Source organism: Ammospiza caudacuta, chromosome 1 (genome assembly GCF_027887145.1).
Source record: "Ammospiza caudacuta isolate bAmmCau1 chromosome 1, bAmmCau1.pri, whole genome shotgun sequence".
Classification (NCBI taxonomy): Eukaryota; Metazoa; Chordata; class Aves; order Passeriformes; family Passerellidae; genus Ammospiza; species Ammospiza caudacuta.
In genome coordinates, this window is record NC_080593.1 from 106,809,292 (window position 1) to 106,827,353 (window position 18,062).

At 40.5% G+C, this 18,062-nt stretch overlaps 1 protein-coding gene across 1 annotated transcript; it reads right to left on the reverse strand.

Moving 5' to 3' along the window:
* Positions 1-299: 299 nt before the first annotated feature.
* Positions 300-13,933, reverse strand: CLUL1 (clusterin like 1). The gene is made up of 7 exons (XM_058818574.1): positions 13,831-13,933; positions 12,370-12,518; positions 10,551-10,718; positions 7,564-8,008; positions 6,195-6,332; positions 1,564-1,778; positions 300-467 (listed from the first exon to the last, which is right to left on the reverse strand). Exons 1-7 carry the CDS (start codon positions 13,931-13,933, stop codon positions 300-302), a joined length of 1,386 nt encoding a protein of 461 aa, XP_058674557.1.
* Positions 13,934-18,062: the final 4,129 nt, after the last annotated feature.

An 18,062-nucleotide genomic window follows, 5' to 3' on the forward strand; every position in this document is an offset into this window, starting at 1 on the left:
TGTGAAGAAATATTTATTATCACATTACCTCATCCCAGCTGTTACTTAAAGATTGGGGGTTTCACAGACATATAAGTCAAATCATTTAATATCATCGTGCCTGTATTTTGCAGGCAAGAACATTGAGTATTTGTTTGTGCTTTCCATAATGCTTGTGTTTTACTCAATGTGTCCTTTCTGAGAAGGCAGTCTTGTATACACCATGAATGAATCTTGTTCCAACTAAAGTTTATTGCGATGTAAACACCTCTTACAAAGAAGTGTGTTCTCTGTGAAAGCAGAAAGAATGAACTTACCACTTAAAAATTCTGCTTATACAATTGGAGTGCTTTCCCAGCTATGTATTCGATGAACTCAGGACTCTTGGGATCTAAGTTGGGAGGAACTTTAATGGTGAAAGTAGGTGAAGTCAGAACATTCACATCTACCACAGTTTCGTCTTTACTGGAGGGATCCCCAGGTACCACCTAGAAGAGATCAGTACTTTAGACACCACAAACTGCTGTGTGCTTTCAGTTTTGTTTATACCTGCTGTGCCCACTCTCTTTAACAGGGAAAAATTAAATAGGGGAATATTTTAGACTTGCCTACTTTCTTTAAATTGCTTTCTTCTCAAAAGACAGTGGGTGTCTGAATTAATGTAGGTGGTGGAAAGAGCTGACATGGCACCACCAAGACCATATTAAAGAATGGCATGTTAATATTTATATCATAAGCTACATCTATAAAGAGCTTCTGTTCTCCTAATGAAAACTTCTGAGCTGTCCCACTAAGTTCAATACAACATTTGTGTGATTGAATTTATTCATTCCTGTGTGTTTTTCTAAATCAGACTTAGTTCTGTAGCTTTATTTTCCTAGAACAGATATCTCAGACTCAGTTGGGAAAATGTGCCTGTCTCCTGTTCCTATTTTGTGCTTTTTTTTGGTGAATTGTACCACTATTTTGTATAAAGTTCTGATAGTAATAGTAGTAATTCACTATATATAAGTGGATTTCTGAGTTAGAAGAGAGAAAAAGATTTGTCCCTTGCCCAGGAAAATGGATTGAATTTACCTTGGATGTATCTTTGTGTGTGAGACACAATTAATCATTATGTATTTACTGAAATATTGGCCAATGCTGTCAAGCATGTGCAGCTTCCACTGCAAAAATCTGTATAACATTTGCCTTCTTTGAACTTTGGAATATGTAGGTACAGACACACAGCTAGACATTCATCCATCTAATGTGGATGTGTCAGTGACTGGTGCAGTGCAGTTTATCTGTGAAGGTAATCTGAGGCCAGTCAAAGCTGCTAGTGTCAATTTACTTTTACCAGACAGTGATTCAGGTTAGCCTGTCAGCCATCCATCACACTAAAGGGATTTAGAGGAAAATAGTTTCTAATCTCAGGAGTTTCAGCTCATTGAGGGATTACCAAGTACACACAAATTCAAGATGAGTTGGAAAGTCATGTTGTAAAGCTAAACATTACACATGTATGAACATCCAGAGCCCTCAGGAATGTAAACATGAGCAAAAGGCAGTTTAAAGGCAGCAATAGCTCCCGACAACCCTTACCTTAACTACGTTGAAAATGTTTTCTGGTCCAATGGTCATGTTGGACAGCTCAGACACCCACCCAAACCTTTCCTTCATTTTGTTCAGCAAGTAGGAAGTGTCCTCCGTGTGATGCCGAACGACCTGGAGAATCTGCTCGTACTGCTCCCCTGAGAGATTAACCAGCTTAAAGGCTTCATCAAACTTTATGTGCAGCTCAGGAACGTTTGGGCAATCTGTTAGGAAAGACAGTGTTATGTCTTGTTCTTTGTCTTTTCTGTCTGAAGAAATGAAAACTGTAAAAAAGCCTAGCAAGGGGGCATGGTTTGGATGGGTCTTTAAATAATGCTGAAAAAAAGGAGAATAATTTTTGCTTATTGATTATGGTAGATTTAGTTTAGACTCAATGACTAAATGAATGCATTATGCCATTTATTGTATCAAAGTCATTTAGCAAGTTTATATCATATAATACATAAGGTTTGTATAATATTTCATGACAATAGATTTTTTGTTAATGCTAAATAAGATCTGGTAAATTTTACATATAGAAATTTCATAGTCTTCTTATAGGTTATGGGTTCTTTTATTGGCTCACATTCCATTATGAATCTATCCCAGGTATATAGACTCCAAGGCAGGGGCTGAGGAAGCCAAGTTCCTTCCACTGTAAAAGAAGTTTTAAATCCACATGAGGAACCTTAATCTGTCTAGGTCTGTGGCACCTGATGAGTTCAGAGGCAATTGGCTGATGTAGCCACTCTCCATGATATTTGAAAAGTCATGGAAGAGAAGGGAGTCTCTGGTGATGAGGAAAATGGAAATATTTCACTGATGTTTTTGAAAAAGGATTGTAAGAAGGACCCCAAGGACTACCACTCTGTCAGCCTCACCCCTGTGCCTGGAAAAATCGTGGAACAGACCTTCAAGAAGCTCTGCTTAGGCACATGGAAGATAGGGAAGTGATTCAGGACAGCCAGCAGAGCTCCAGCAAGGGCAAGTCCAGCCTGACCAGTCAGTGGCCTCCTATAATGGAGTGATTCCATCACTGGACAAGGAAAGGGTGGGAAAAGTCATTTATCTGTGCTTCTGTAAGGCCATTGACACAGTCCCCCACAACATCCTTCTTTCTCCCTAAACTGGAGACATAAGGATTTGATGGGTGGAATGTTTGGTGGATGAGGAATTGTATGGATGGTCATACCCAGAGGGTGGTGGTCAATGTCTTCATGCCCAGATAGACATCATGGACAGTTTGGTGTCCCTTAGGAGCCCGTACTGGGACCAGTACTGTTTAAGGTCTTCATCAGTGACAGGGGGATCGAGGGGAAGCCTGCAAACTTGGCAGGTTCACAGATGACACCAAGCTGAGTGGTGTGGTTGACACACCCAGGGGATGGGATGGGATGCCACGCAGAGGGACCTGGACAAGCTCATGAAGTAGGCCCAGGTGAACCTCATGAAGTTCAGCAAGGCCAAGTGCAAGGCGCTGCACCTGGGTCGTGGCAACTCCTGCTATCAACACAGGCTGGAAGATGAACAGACTGAGAGCAGCCCTACCAAGAAGGACTTGGGGGTGCTGGTGGATGAGAAGCTGGACATGAACTGGCCATGTGCGCTCACAGCCCAGAAAGCCAAATACATCCTGGGCTGCATCAAAAGAATCATGGCCAGCAGGTTGAGGGAGGTGATTTTGCCCCCCTACTCTTCTCTCATAAGACCCCTGAAGTACTTCATCCAGGTGTGGATCCCTGTATTGGTTTGGCACATCCTGGTTCTAGGTAGCAGGGGGGCCACAAAGATGGCTCCTGTGGGAAGCTGCTGGAAGCTTCCACCAGGTCTGGCAGATCCAGAGTTGATGGCTGTGAAGATGGCCAAAAGCGGGTCAATGAGAGAGGTTGTTAACACCTCTGTGATAACATATTCAAGAAGAAAAACAAAGTCATGGGGTTTTGCTTCTAGTCAGAGAAGAGGAGGAGGTGAGAATATGTGAGGGAAACAACATGGAGACACCATGTGGATGGAGAAGGAGGGGAGGAGCTGCTCCAGGCACCAGAGCTGAGATTCCTCTGCAGGCCGTGGTGAGACCATGGTGAGGCAGCTGTGCCCCTACAGCTGTGGAGATCAGCGGGGGATGCAGAGATCCACCCACAGCCCATGGGGATCCATGGGGGATGCAGAGATCCACCCACAGCCCGTGGGGATCCACAGAGGATGCAGAGATCCACCCACAGCCCGTGGGGATCCATGGGGGATGCAGAGATCCACCCACAGCCCATGGGGATCCATGGGGGATGCAGAGATCCACCCTCAGCCCATGGGGATCCATGGGGGATGCAGAGATCCACCCACAGCCCATGGGGATCCATGGGGGATGCAGAGGTCCACCCTCAGCCCATGCGGATCCACAGGCGATGCAGGAATCCTCCCACAGCCCGTGGGGGAGGTGCCCATGCTGGAGCAGGTGGATGCCTGGAGGAGGCTGTGATCCAGTGGGATATCCGGTGGAGAGAGGCTGGAGCGGCCTGTCCTTGGAGGACCCCGTGGGAAGAGAGCCATGCAGTTTTGGGAGGACTGTATGCCCATGAAGGGAGTTCATGTTGCAGCAGCTGCAGTACGGCTGCTGCTTGTGAGAGTGGACCCACACCAGAGAAGTCCACCAAAAACTGTCTGCCATGGGAGGGACCTCACAAGCTCACAGGGGAAGGACTCCTCTACCAGAGAAGGAAAATCCCAGTGATGAACTGACCAAACCCCCGTGCCCTGCACTGTTGGTGGGAAGGAAAGAGGGGCTGGGGGGAGAAGGTGTTTTAAGGGCTTATTTTACTTCTCATTACCCTCCTCTGGTTCTGTTAGTAATGAATTTCACTTTGTAACAAAATCTGAGCCTTTTTTGCCCTTGAAGTTTTTTCTCCCAGTCCTTATCTCACTCATGAAGCCTTCATTAATTTTTTTCTTTTTCCTCCTTTGCCCAGCCGTGGCAGGGGAGGGTGAGCGAGCAACTCTCATGGATGCCTGGCATTGGGCCAGTGTCAAACCACAGCAGCTTCTCAGCACAGAATGCATGGACCTGTTGGAGCAAGTCCAGAGGAGAGCCACAAAAGCTGTTAGAGGCTGGGAGCACCTCTCCTATTTATTAGGATGGGCTGAGAGAGCTGGGGTTATTCAGCCTGGAGAAGAGAAGACCCTGGGGACACTTATTGTGGCCTTTGAATATAATCTGTGACCATCAGCTAGTGAAGGGTGCCTGTAAGAAAGATGGGGACAAGAGGTAATGATTTTGAATTGAAAGTGGGTGGATTTAGATTACATGTAAGCAAGAAGTTTTTTCAATAAGGGTGGTGAAACAATGAAACAAGTCGCCCAGAGAGCAGGTAGATGTCCCATCCCTGGAAACATTCAAGGTCACGTTGTGTGGGGCTCTGAGCAACATGATCTAGATGAAGATGTACCTGCTGATTTCTAGGGGGTTGGTCATCTAGACCAAGGTCCCTTTAACCCCACATTATTATATGATTCTATGATAGAGGTTATAACAAGAAAGCCTGTATTCTTGTTGAGTGTTAAGACCTAATATTTATCTTACAATAGCTAGACTAGCTATTGTAGACTAGCACCATCTGCCACAAATTCAGAACTGAAAATTGCTGGTATTTTCTTTACTAAAATATGGATTTAAGCAAGAAAAATTTCTATGCAATAATTTCTCTGTAAAAATTAATTTTCTGTTCTGTCAAATTGGATTATCAAGGAGTAATTCTGTCAAATTGGATTATCAAGGGGTTCCAGCTGATGGTACAGTAACAAACTGTTATCCTTAGTACATGGGTGTAGATAAAAAGATAAGTGGTCAGATATTCTTTTAAAAGTGTTTCATTGTTCATTAATGTTTGCCCCACTGGAGATATTCTGAAGACATTTAGATTTAAGCATTAGGTTTAGTGCTTAAATGCTCTTCGATTTTAAGATCGAAATAATTCTGGAAGGACAGGTATGTTATGCTGCAGTGGGAGTCCTGACTGGCAGTTCTGGGTGATCAGTCTGAAGGTTTTTCAGGTGCCCATGGACGGTGCTGACAGAGCTCTGCCATCTCCTTATTTACTGACATGAAGTCCCCTTTTTGTCCTTCATGTCAGTTCTATCTGCAGACAGAGTTCAACAAAAAGTAATTACAGGCTCTTCAGCGCTTGCTTTCATTGCAAGGAGCTGAATGATACCTTAGGTTACACCTGCTTGTCAGCAGGAGAGGCGACTGTCGGGAGTTTGAGCTTCTCCTCACTTTCTGCTCAGCATTGCTGCACCCAGGCAGGATCGACTGCTGCCTGACATCTTGCTTCTCTGCAGGATTGCAGCTCTAACAAAACACCTATATATTCTGTTACAGGCTGTGGGACGTCTCTTTGGAGCGCCAGCGGTGTGTTAAGAACTGAGCTATACTGACACTCTGTGGAGACAGCGGGGAAAGCTAATTGAAATAATCTGGAATGAGGAGGAATGGTTACTGTAGCCGTGGTTACAATAAAAACTCAGTGACTGTGTTAAATGTTAATTCCAGTAGATAATTAACACCTCAAAATCTATAAACCAGTAATCAATTCATTACAGAGAGAAAAAGGGAAAAAAAAAAAAAAAAAAGGAGAATATTTATTTACCATGCAAGAGATTGTCTTGACATTTCTGGCATCTCTCATGGAACTGCGGGCATCCGGAGGAGTTCTCCCGGAGCTCCCTGCACTGAAGTCTCTGGCGCCCTGACACAATTTTTGAAAACATGCCACTTCTTTCAGGATCTAGAATGAAGTCATAGTATTTTTAGACTGCTGTTAAACTTAGAGTCTTTATAAGTATGCATTCATTACCGAGCCTGAGTGCTAGAATATAATTTCTTGTCCTTAATCCAAAGTATTTTTCATAAATCCCCTTCCTTACCTCTCGACCTCCCCTCCACTCCAAAAAAGTAAAAGGAATAAATTATTAAAAAGTAGAAGTCAAGAGAAGATTCAAATAATATTTTCTTTCAAGGAATTCTTGCTGTAGTATATTCCTTTATAAAGACTTAGGAGTGTATTCCCCAGACATAACCAAAAAATTGCTAATATTATTGCACATTATTTCTACAACATGTGAGTTCTGGTAAGATCTTTTTGACCCTTAGAAGTCAAGATGTTTCATAATCCCATACAGTTACATGAGAGCACAGTACCAAGTCTGTTTCTCAGGTAACAGGGCTTATGATATAAGGAAAAATTTAAAAACACTGTTCAAGAGTCACTTAACTTTGTATTTCCTGATGATCACGTAATGTTCATGTCACCTGCCACTCAGAGTTATGGCATGTGCTCACTGTGATTTCCCTGTAGACAAGGACCAGCATGTATTTGTCCTGTTTGCAATAGTCAAATATTAGGCTTATTTGTATTCTAAAAGCCAGCCATGGTCATTTTCCTTCACTGAGTGTCATCACCAATGGTATGCCCAGAATTTTCTGATCACTGGAAAACCTGATGTCTGGTCTTTGATTAGCTGGTATTTGATTGTCAGATTACATTGCTGCTGTAGCCTGAAACAGCACTTGCAGCTGTCAAACTGAAGTTAGCATCATTTGGCAAGGGCAGGGATATGCCTTGACATCTCACAACATTACCCTAATTTTTTAGAATTGGTGACCATTAAGAGATAATAAAAATCATATCCTGACAAATGCTGAGATTAAATCTGTCAGTCAGCCTTATGAAAAACTGCACGCACCCTGAATTTAAGTGCTCCTGAGGAGCACTTAAAGAATTGCCATGAAAATCAGGCTGCGTAGGACCCCTAAGCCCCCCTGCAACATTTCTCTGAGATTTCTAGGCGACTTCTATTTGTTCATTTAACTGATAGCTACCCTTGACCCACAGCCTCCAGAGTTTCCTTATGTATCTCACACTCATACTGGAAACTGAGTAATTCGCTGTAGTTTAGCCATCCCAAAGGGGTTGATGTCATTGACAGAGCAGTCAATTTTCATCTTCTAACACTTGCCTTTGGTTTGTTCTGGCACATCTCTTCTGTAATCTCTGTATTCATCAAACACATCAGTGATCACCTCGCTGACACCTTCGAACACTGTCCTGCTGAAATCAAAAACTGTCTGTAAGAAGCCAGGCACGCCCCAGCCTCTCTGGGAGCCTTCAGTTCTGGTGGTGACCTCAGGTAAAGCTGGCATACTGGGGGACTCACTCATCTCCAGGTCAGACATGAAATAAGTCTGAAAAGACTGGTCAAATTCTTTTTGCATGTGCTTGAAAAAAATGAAACTTCTGTCAAATATTGAGCCCACATCCGATAAAAGCTGGCTAAATAAATCTTCCATCTTTACTAGCTGGGTGTCCTCTTTCTCAGGCTTTTCATTAGATTGGATGTCTCTTCCTTGCTCCTCATGAAAAGTAAATATGAGTGGAGGTATTTTCCTCAAAAAATCTTCAACCTGTGTGTAAGAAAGAGAGAGATCAGAAGAGAAAAGTTACTGGTTTCTCATGTCTCAGATAAGTGTCTCTAATTTTTCTCTTTCAAATACTCAAAGAAACAATGCCCTCTTCATAACTGCCAACACAGCATATTCTCTGAAATAATTTAAGACAGTAGACCCCAAAGAGAAGTGCATTCAATCTAAATCATTAATTTCAAATCAGATCTGGAGTAAAACTTCTGCCAGTTACCCTTTAATCTGTGGGAGCTCAAAGTTATTGTCAGCATTTGGGTTTCTTCCAACAGACAGCTTGGGCTTTATGTTATGAAGATGTGAGATGCATTTCTGTCTGCTTTATGTGCAGTGTAGCGAGCAGAAGGTTCTCACCTTGATTTGTAAAAAGCCTGTCCTCTCTCACCATTGGGCAAATCCTCATGTCCTTGTGTGAATGGAAACCAGCACAATCAATAAAGCAGTGGCTGTGAGTCCATGGTTTTATCGTGTAAGAGGCCAAGTGTCAATTCTGCTGTCACAGAGTTCCAGTTCCTGGCTCTCAGCCACTGATTCTCTGCTCCCCACTCTGAGGCACTACTTTGGCCTGAGCCGATGGAGTGGCTTTTTGAGCCACACTCCATGGCATTAGAAAATGGGTAAGGGTTAAGAAGCACCTTGCTAAAACACACATATATAGATATAGATAGATATCTATAGACAGATATACATAAAGACATCTAAATATATTAATTATAAATGTGGGAATGTGTCCAATTATGTCAAATGCCCACGTTTACCGAGGAAACCATTGGCCGCGGCAACGACATCCAGCTATGGACAACACAGGACAAACTGGACCAGGGACATGAGCTTTTTTTTATTTTCAGCACATCAGTCTCAGGACATTGTTAGACAATGGACACAGGATGTTAACAGCTCGCTGATCCACAGGGAATGCCAAGGAGGTGGGGCATTACAGCATAGCATAAAACCATCTCAGCCTAGATTTCAGCCAGTCATACATAGAACAACACATATTGACAAGCATTCTATCCAATCTTATAAAACACACGTAATGGTAGTTAAAACAAAGACTGGTTCATAAGAGACAAAGAACAGAGCTCTATTCATGCTAACCTTCTAAAGATATACATTAAATAACCTTGTTGCCATCCTTAAGCTAGTTCTACAGAGGCCTATTGTTATTTGTCACGTATGCTCTACTGCTTAGAAAACTTTTTTGCTGTATTTGCAATGCTATCAAACCTTCTGTCTGAGGCCTATTCTTTTTTAACCATTTCCTAAAAACCCTCTAACTTTATGAACTCCAGCAATAAAAAACTAAAAACAAATCTTCAGCTTGATCTGACCACTAGTGCAGCTTAGAGGGTAGGTGAAGTGTGAAACAGCACTGCAGGAACAGCCTAAGCAAGTATTGCTCCTGCTGTCTGTGTGTCCTCAGCTACAGCTACAATTTTTTCTTTTCTTTCTTTTTTTTTTTTTTTAATAACTTTGGTTATAACACAGCTCTTACTTTGAATGCTTCAAGTAAACCAAATAACTGATGAGGGATGTGTCCAAGAGGGTCAAAGATGGGGACAATGCAGTGTATAACTTTTACTGCAGTAATTGCAGCATCTACAGACTCTTGAAAACCCAAAACATTTATATGAGCCACCCATAAGTGATACCTAAAAAGCTAAAAATATCACAAATAGTTTTAAATTTAGTATCTCCCACATTTTAACATGAATTATTTTAAGAATATGCACAAATATTAAACACCTCTGCTGTAAACCCTGCCTGAAACACCACATTTAATGTTTAAGTTATTGTATTTTTCAGTACACAGGAGGGGTGAAAGATAGAGAATCTGGCTGACATTTTAGTAGCAGCAATTACAGTTCTGCTTCAGAAGTTTGTTGCGCCTAATGTGTATGCCCAAACAAAAAATGTGATTACAATTGTTAAATTTTGTAGTAATAATGGTCCAGACAGGAAACCATATTTTCTTTCTAGTAGAATTAGGGGAATCTCCTTTGCTGACAGGCTCCTTTATTACAAGAGGTTAAGCATTTTAAAGTTTTGTTTGTTACTTAAAGAGTTTATTTAAGAAAAATATAGGAAAGAATGGTGTAATAATTAGGTGATTTTTTTTACCCCATGTAGTTTTGCTAACTACATCTACGCTTTTAACTTTGCTGATTTTTCAGACGGACCATAAAGAATATATGTGGTATTTTTCACAAACAGTGTTCAAGCATCTTAGTGCAAGTCCCACTGTGAGAGAAAACATGTTATATCTGGAATGAGTCTGTTGGAGTTAGGGGAGTCATCAGTTTCCATGGAATCTTGCCAGGGTGCAACTGAACTCATTTTGGCTCAGCATTCCATGACCCATAATCACATGTAATCTCTACCATATAACTTCATACTTCCAGACTCTCCAAATGAAATTAATTTTAGTAAGCTGATATAACTGGCAGACCTAGGTATTGAGAAATAAGATGTGCTGTCTCTTTGGGTGAACTCAAGAGTATTCTCCAGATGCAAAGTTTCCTCCTACCTTTCTCTTAAAGGTTGACACACCACGTTTGCAAGTTGTATAATACCTCATGCAGGTACTTTCTAAACAAGATTCACATTCATCCCATAGATTTTTCAAGGATACTTGACATTGTCTTTCCTCTTCTTCCAGTCTTGCCTTTACTTCATCCATAAGTCGCAAGGCTTGCTAAGTAAGGAAAAAGATCCAGTTGAGGGCCATTTTCAGATTAGCATTCTAAGTACTTACCCCAGTGTTCATCACTCATTTTGGCTATTTATGGCTCCTTTTTTTGCTAATCCCTAACCACTCGGCTAGGTTGCCTTCTCAGCTGCAGTTACATATGGAAGGAACTGAAAATTGAAAACCTTTTCTTTATGGGATTTTTCTGATGTTGTTCTCTCAGGGGACACAGCCTACAGAAACAAATGGATTGCTACAGACTACCAGGATTTTTGATGTTAAGAAAAAAACTCAACACATCATTCTGTGTAAGAATTCAGCCTCCCCCATGGTCATGTGTTCAACTCGTGTTATTTTTGCTCCATATCATCTGAACAGTACTCATCTGTCCCACAAATAGTCCTTTCCTGTTGCCTTTCTCTACCTTTAAGGGATTGATATTTCATGAGGGTAGGTCCTTGCCATAAAGTCTGTCTAATGCAGAAATATATAAAAGTTTAGCATCTCTGCTGTTTGTGAGTATGCTAATCAAAAGGGGATTTTTTCCTGCTCTTGTGGAAGTGTGAGGCACTCCTTCCATACTGAAGGGCAACAAGATGCATTTCACAACGCTGCTTCTATTTGCTTCATCAGTTAGGGCACAAAGCTGAGCAGATAAGAAGCAGCATTTTTGGATATAGGCTTGACAATGGAAAGAGCAAAGTTCTTCCCATTGAAGTAGGTTACACATCATCAATTTCTCTCTCCAATTGCAACATATTTCAATAGTTTTTGTTTCCAAACAATGTTCCAAGCTATCTCTAAGTATGACAGAAACCTTTTAATTGATGGGGCTTATTCCTTTTTGTCAGCATTCCAATAGGGAAGAGACTCACATAAAAGAAAACTTCCGTCAGAATGTGCTTGATGGAGACAGTAACTGCAATTTTCGTAATCTATGTTCAGTTATTTTCTGATCTTTCTAATACATTTATTCAGTGTTTTATGAACTCTCACTGTGGATGTGAGTCCTGTGTAAATGAAATCATCCAGTAAGATCTAACAAGAGTGTTGAGTGTGGGAGTACACTGGTGTTCCTTAAGATGTTAGAAAGATACCAGGTACTTTTTTAGTTTTAACTAACTACCAGATGTTGGGCCAGGAGAGAATTTTCCTTCAACTTTGTTGAAACAAAGTTAGGATATTTGTGTTTTTTTAAATATAGAGTAAACCTCTATTTCTTCAGATCATCTGAGCATATGGCTCTGAGCCTAGGCATTGCACTAAGACATTGGAAATTTCCCTGATTCATTGTACTTTCTTTAGAGCACATTATCATTTGTGGCTTTGATGTTCTCCTGCAGGTCTGAGGTTTGCAAAGCAAGCTGGAGAACATCTTGTGGCCCCAGGAGTATAGAGACATGGAGGGCAGAGCTGCTGGACCTTCTGCACAGAACACTGTTCTACAGTGGCCTGCAGTTGCCTTGGTGTGAATTCAGTGAGGCAGGGGTTTTTAGAAACAAGCAGTATGTGCAATTTTCCTCTGCTAGTGAAACAAAGGGCCAGAATCAGGTTTTCTCTCAATTCCATGACTGCATGAAAATATGTACACTGCTTTGGTTTGGTTTACATTCTTCCCAGAATAAACATAAAACCCCCACAGATGCATTTATGTTACCTGTTTTTCTTCACTGCTCTTCTTCAAGGTTTTCATCAGATCTATGTGCTTATCTTCGTTTCTTTCCATCATAATTTTCATCTGCTTAATACCAATCAAAGCTTTCTTTACCTCTTCATCTACATACTTCTCTCCAACTTCAGATAATTCTAAAAAAAGCCAAATTATCCAGTGACTTAATCAGATTTTAACACTATTGCAAATTGTCATGCACTGATGATGGAGAATGAAATAGCTCTGTGTTTCCCTACAGTGGCAGAGCCAAATCTGAGATAGCGAATGCTGAATGACACTGAGCCAAGACAATTTCCATCAGATAAGAATCTGGCCCAGAGCTTTTGCAAGGATCAGCTGTATGTTACTCAAAAGATACATTCAACTGTCCCACTGCTGAATACTGAATCCCAGAGCAATTGGGGCTGGTACCTTTGGAGATCATTGAGTCTGTCCCCTCCATTCAAAGCATGGTCAACTACATCAGGTTGCACAGGACATCATCAACCTGGGTTTTGAATATCTCCTAGGATCACTCATCTGTTTTCTAATGGCATAACCTTTATATTTATCTTTGATCTGGTAGAAGCCTGTGACAGCTTCCCTCTACATTTTGAAAATGTCGATTACAAGTGCCTTCAACCTGTTTTCATAAAAATACAATTTGTAGACTTCCTGTGAAGTAATGAGCATAGAGTTTTGGTGAAAACCTGGGCTGGCCCATGCATTGCACCTTGAAGCTCTGCATGATTGCCTATCCTTTATCTGCATTTGTTTTCTTTGTGGAAATACCCTGAATATCACTGAAACTTTAGAAAACAGTAAAACCATCTCACCTTGAGACTGCCAAAAACACATTGATCACTTCTTCCTTTGTGTTTTTCTTCCTCATCTCAAACTTTCTGTTTGTTTATTACAAAAATCCTGTCAACATAGACTGAAGCACAGCATTGTTTAATGGCTGATCCTCTTTCTTTCCACAAAATAAATCCATGCTTAGAAGTATGTGTGTGTGTGCAGAATAGCTGGTATTTTCTAAATTAAGTAATTTTTTTCAGTTGTTTGTAAAAGCCACCTTTTCAGTGAAGTATTTAAGTGTAGAGGAAATATTTTCAAAGATTATTTGAAAAAACAAAATCGTTCAAAATCTGTTGAGCCTCATTTTGGGTTTGGTTTCTATTCTGATGATCTACAAGGAACCAAATAACCTATAAAAATCCCGTAAGTACTTTTTTCTTTTGGCAGGTGATGCTTATCTGTTAATCCCTTTGCTTTCTCATCCTGCTTGTTCTTATCTTCCTAATGTGTACGTGTAGGCATGAAATCGACTTTGTTATGTTTTCTAGGCTCCACACATGCAAGTGGCACTTGTTGATGGCAGTGAGTGTGGAAGCCAAGATGCCCTGCCCAGCTGGAGACCTGGGCCCAGGGGCTTCCAGCCCACCCTGGCAGGAAAAGCTTACGTACGCTTGAGGTTGTCCCGGAGATTCATCTCCTCCTGCTTCGTCGGTGCGCACTGGTGGCCACTCAGACACAGCACATGGATCAGAAATATCCAGGAGGACCTCATGTTCTTTCTGTTCAAAGAAAAGTTCAGTGCAGTTACGTGTAAACATTGGCAGGAAGCTCAGATGTCTAGGTATACTAAGTAAATATAAATGCTAACTATAATACTACAAATCTTATAAGATCCCGCTAATTTTGTCTCTGACGATGGTTTCTGATATGTATAGCATGCACCTAGGTGCTACTTTTGGTGAAAATACATGAGTAAGAAGCTTGACCTCCTTTGTAATTATCTATTTAGATTAATTAGATGAGTTCCACTCAGTTTGCACAGTGGTTAACAGAATCAGGACATGTATATATAAAATCAGAAGCTTATGCTGTTCAGTCTGTCCCTTTTCTTCTTTGTGAAACACACTAATTACCAATCTCATATTGTGTCCTTAGTTCATATTATAAATACATTCATGCTAAACATTATTGCCAGTTTTAAAGAGGGAAGTTTCTGGAATGTTGTTCCCTTTCTTGTAAACATGCAATTCATTTCAGTGTCCTTCAGAATAAGACTTAATAGAAGAGACTCAACAAAGGTGTGCCAAAAAATCAGTAATTAGATCAATTTTGTAAACAAACAGATCAGCAAATGAAAGAAATCCCTAAACAAGGGAAAGAAATGCCATTTGCTTTATTTCTCTCCTAAGAGCAGAGCCAAAAGGTTCATTTTTCAGAAACCATGCAGCTTCACTTTATGGTTCTCTTCTGATTAAGTGAACACAGTATTCAGATGCCTTGTAGTTAGCCAATATAGCCTTCTTGGAGATGCAATTATCAGCCACAAGGGCATATGTAACTTAAAAGCCTGGATTTGTTTATAGCCCAGATTTACTTCTACAGTTACTTGCATATTTCACCTTCACATTTACACCAAAAGACCAATTAACTGCAAAGAAATACAAACACACAACCAAAGAAAAGTAAAAAAGTATATTTACCATTAATATTTTGTGCCTCTTCTGCAAAATTGCTCCTTGTGTCAGGAAGGGGCTGGGCTGTGTTCTGGACTTATTTCTGGGAGTGCCAGGGATTTTGCCATGTTCTACTTATCTGATGAGAAGGGACTTAATCCCATTAAGGGACATTTAGTCGCTAGGCTGGGGGATTTTGCATGTGTGCCACTTCATGCTCATCTCTGTGGGCAAAACCACCAGGGGGAGTGTTGGGCAGAATTGCCTTATTTAAAGTAATTTGGAACCGCTATTTTTCTGTAGTCAGTAGCCTTTTGTCGCGTTAGGTCTTCCATCGTCTTACTTCTTACTTTAGGAGACACCTGCAGTTTATGTTATTAGTGAAATTGGTACTATTAGTTTGGCTAAAAATACCTTTCAACATTTAATCTCCTCAGCATGGTTTTAGCTTGCTATAAAAACCACTTCCTTATGTAAAGGCCTCCTTTGTACACCTTCTGAAGGTATGGGAGTTGAAAAAAATATCAGGAACCCAGATGGAGGCTAGCATATGAGCAGATTCTGGAACGAGATAAGCAATTTTTTTGGCATTTTATACATCATTGTGTTTGCCAATGTTTTGGGGGTTTGTCCACTTAATGCTATTTCCTTCAGTTTCTCCATGTCTGTGAAATATGTCTGAGATCTGACTCGTACAAACTTTTGGATACTTTGAAATTAGATATTTAAATGCTAACAGGTGCTTAATATAAAATATGGACAGGTACTGTTAGCAAGTCATATCCCACCTTGTGATATTCAGCAATATTACTCCCTTGTAGCCAAAGAGGAGATGGGGAGAGCGGGTGTTTTGAGCCCACAGTCTGTAACAGCAACTTTAAGACATTCTGTTCCATTTTGTTTACCTAATCATTCATAAAGGCCAATTGATGGCTAAGATCTAGCATGATTAATGCTGCTTAGGCAAGAGATTTCAGGGATTTAGCTTTAAACACATTATCAGAAGAGTGGAGAATCTACTGGCTCTAATGGGAATTGCAAGTCCCCAGTTTGCATTAAAAATTAGGGTAACTTCACTTTTTTTCCCTGAAAATTATGGATGGAATGGGATGTGTATTTTGGTGTAATTTATATGAATTGCTGTCTCATTGAGTTTCTGCTTACTCCTTAACCAAGACTCATCACTACCGAAAACATTTCAAGTTCTCTTCTGTGGAAAAACCAAGCAGGCACCCCTGCAGACCTTGCAATCCCCTGGTGATTGATTGTTAAGGATCCCTGGGTCTTGGGCTGAAGCAGAAGGGGCTCTCCCCCCTCTCTCTCCCCCTCTGAACCTCACACTCAGCTCAGGAGAGAGTGAAGCTTGAAAATACATTGGCACAAAGGAAGACAATCTATTACAGACACTTGTGAAACATGTGCTACTAGCCTACATGTATAATGAATCCTAACAAAGACTTTAATCTTTCACTGCAAGGGTTTCTCCAGTCATTTTTGACGTTTCTCTTTGCTAATATTAATTTACTAGCAGCATTCATTTTCTGGTCTTTCTCACTCTGACTCTGTATAGAGAAAGCTTCACTCAACCTAGATTAAAAAGGATGGTTTCAACACATCACTCATAGTTCACAGGAGTTTGTGAGAAAGCAGGCGGCCCCAGCCCTGTGGGGAGGGAGAGCTGCACTCCTGCCCCAGGGCAAGGGGCTGGAGAATGCATTTATAAATTAATCTATAAAATCAAAAGCTTGTCTGCTTTCTGAAGGTCTCCTGGGGAGTCTCTGGTCAAGCACACACTTGCACCTTGCAAAGCCAGTCCTCAAGCTGATGCTGAGACAGAGAATCCTGGTGTATGTTGAGCTCCTGTTCTCAATTCAGTTGATTTTGAACATTGCAAAGTGTCTTGCATCATCTTAGGTGCTACTCCTCATACTTTATTGCAACCATTATGTAACCACATGGAAATAGGCACTACTGTATCTATGTATATCTTTTTACAAAAACACAAAATCCTAGTTCTTTGCTCGCATGTTATTTCATATATATCTAATGGCTGAAAGAGGAGGTGTAAGGAACCCAAGGACAAAACTGATAGAGCTAGTATGTCTGGTAAATTTAATCTTAGGCTTAAACTTAACCTTAAAAGTGCACTTAAGAAACCAGCACCCTGTTCTTGAAAGGCAGCTCTTAATTGTGCTCACTCTGGAAAGTTTTTCCTCTCTCATTTCTGTTTTGAATTTAATTAAACAAAAATCTCATCAATAATACCTTCAGGTTTCATGTGAAACATCCATTCTCTTTTCTTTTAACTTTCCAGAGCTGATTTGCAGTGACCTATTATGGAGATCTCCATTTTTCATCTCAGCTGCCATGTTCAACAGTTTCCTCTTAATATTTTATTTTCCTCTGAATTTGAGTGCTTTGATCAGCTATAGTATAGTGTGTCATGTCATGACATTGTGATGACTTTTTCAATTTATTCCACTCTTATACAAGCAGATGATTCAATGATGCTGAAATTAATAAGGTACTCTTCTAATATTGAATCCTACTAGAGATAGTCTGAAGAAGCTGTTGGGAGCTAATTGTAGAAAGTGTCTTTTTTCCTACCCCTACTTCCTACCCCTGTTATTCCACTACTACTCTATTTTAATTGAAATAATATTTGTCCATTGAAAAGGAAATGGAAAATAGCTTGAAAAGGAGTTTCAGTTAAAATAGATTTTTTTTTGCAAGAAACTGATAAATTGAAAAGTAAATAATTGTAACAAGATATATAGACATTGAGTTTGAACCAAGCTGAACTTGAGCAATGAGAGTTGTAGCTGCTTTGTGGATTTTTCTTGGGTCCCGTTGGATGACCTCCACAAATGTGTAACATTTTTTCACCACAGTGACTTCTCCCTTTTTGTTGATCCATTCCACCTGGCAGGATTAAGCATCAAGAAATACGTTGAAATGGAATTTCCTGTGTTGTACATCAGCTATAGGATTATGTTCCAGTTAGATATTTACACAATTATTTTCTGTTTGTAAGAGTTGTTTCCTACTATGCTACACATTTCCTAAGCATTTCTTTCTGAGCTAGGCCAGGCATATAATAATCAGGCTGAAAATACCTGATCATATTTATAGACTCTATGAGTCATGGAAAGTGCTATATACTAACATTAAATCTCTTGGTATTTGCATGAAATAGTCCCTAGTTCTACAAAATCTTAATTAGCTTTA

Excerpts from the sequence above, each read along its gene's own strand:
- CLUL1 (XM_058818574.1), bottom strand. The coding sequence starts at position 13,933 with ATGAGGTCCTCCTGGATATTTCTGATCCATGTGCTGTGTCTGAGTGGC. Across the intron at positions 12,519-13,830 it reads TCTCCGGGACAACCTCAAGC|AATTATCTGAAGTTGGAGAG; the intron begins GTACGTAAGCTT and ends GGCTTTTTTTAG. Across the intron at positions 468-1,563 it reads ACATTTTCAACGTAGTTAAG|GTGGTACCTGGGGATCCCTC; the intron begins GTAAGGGTTGTC and ends GATCTCTTCTAG.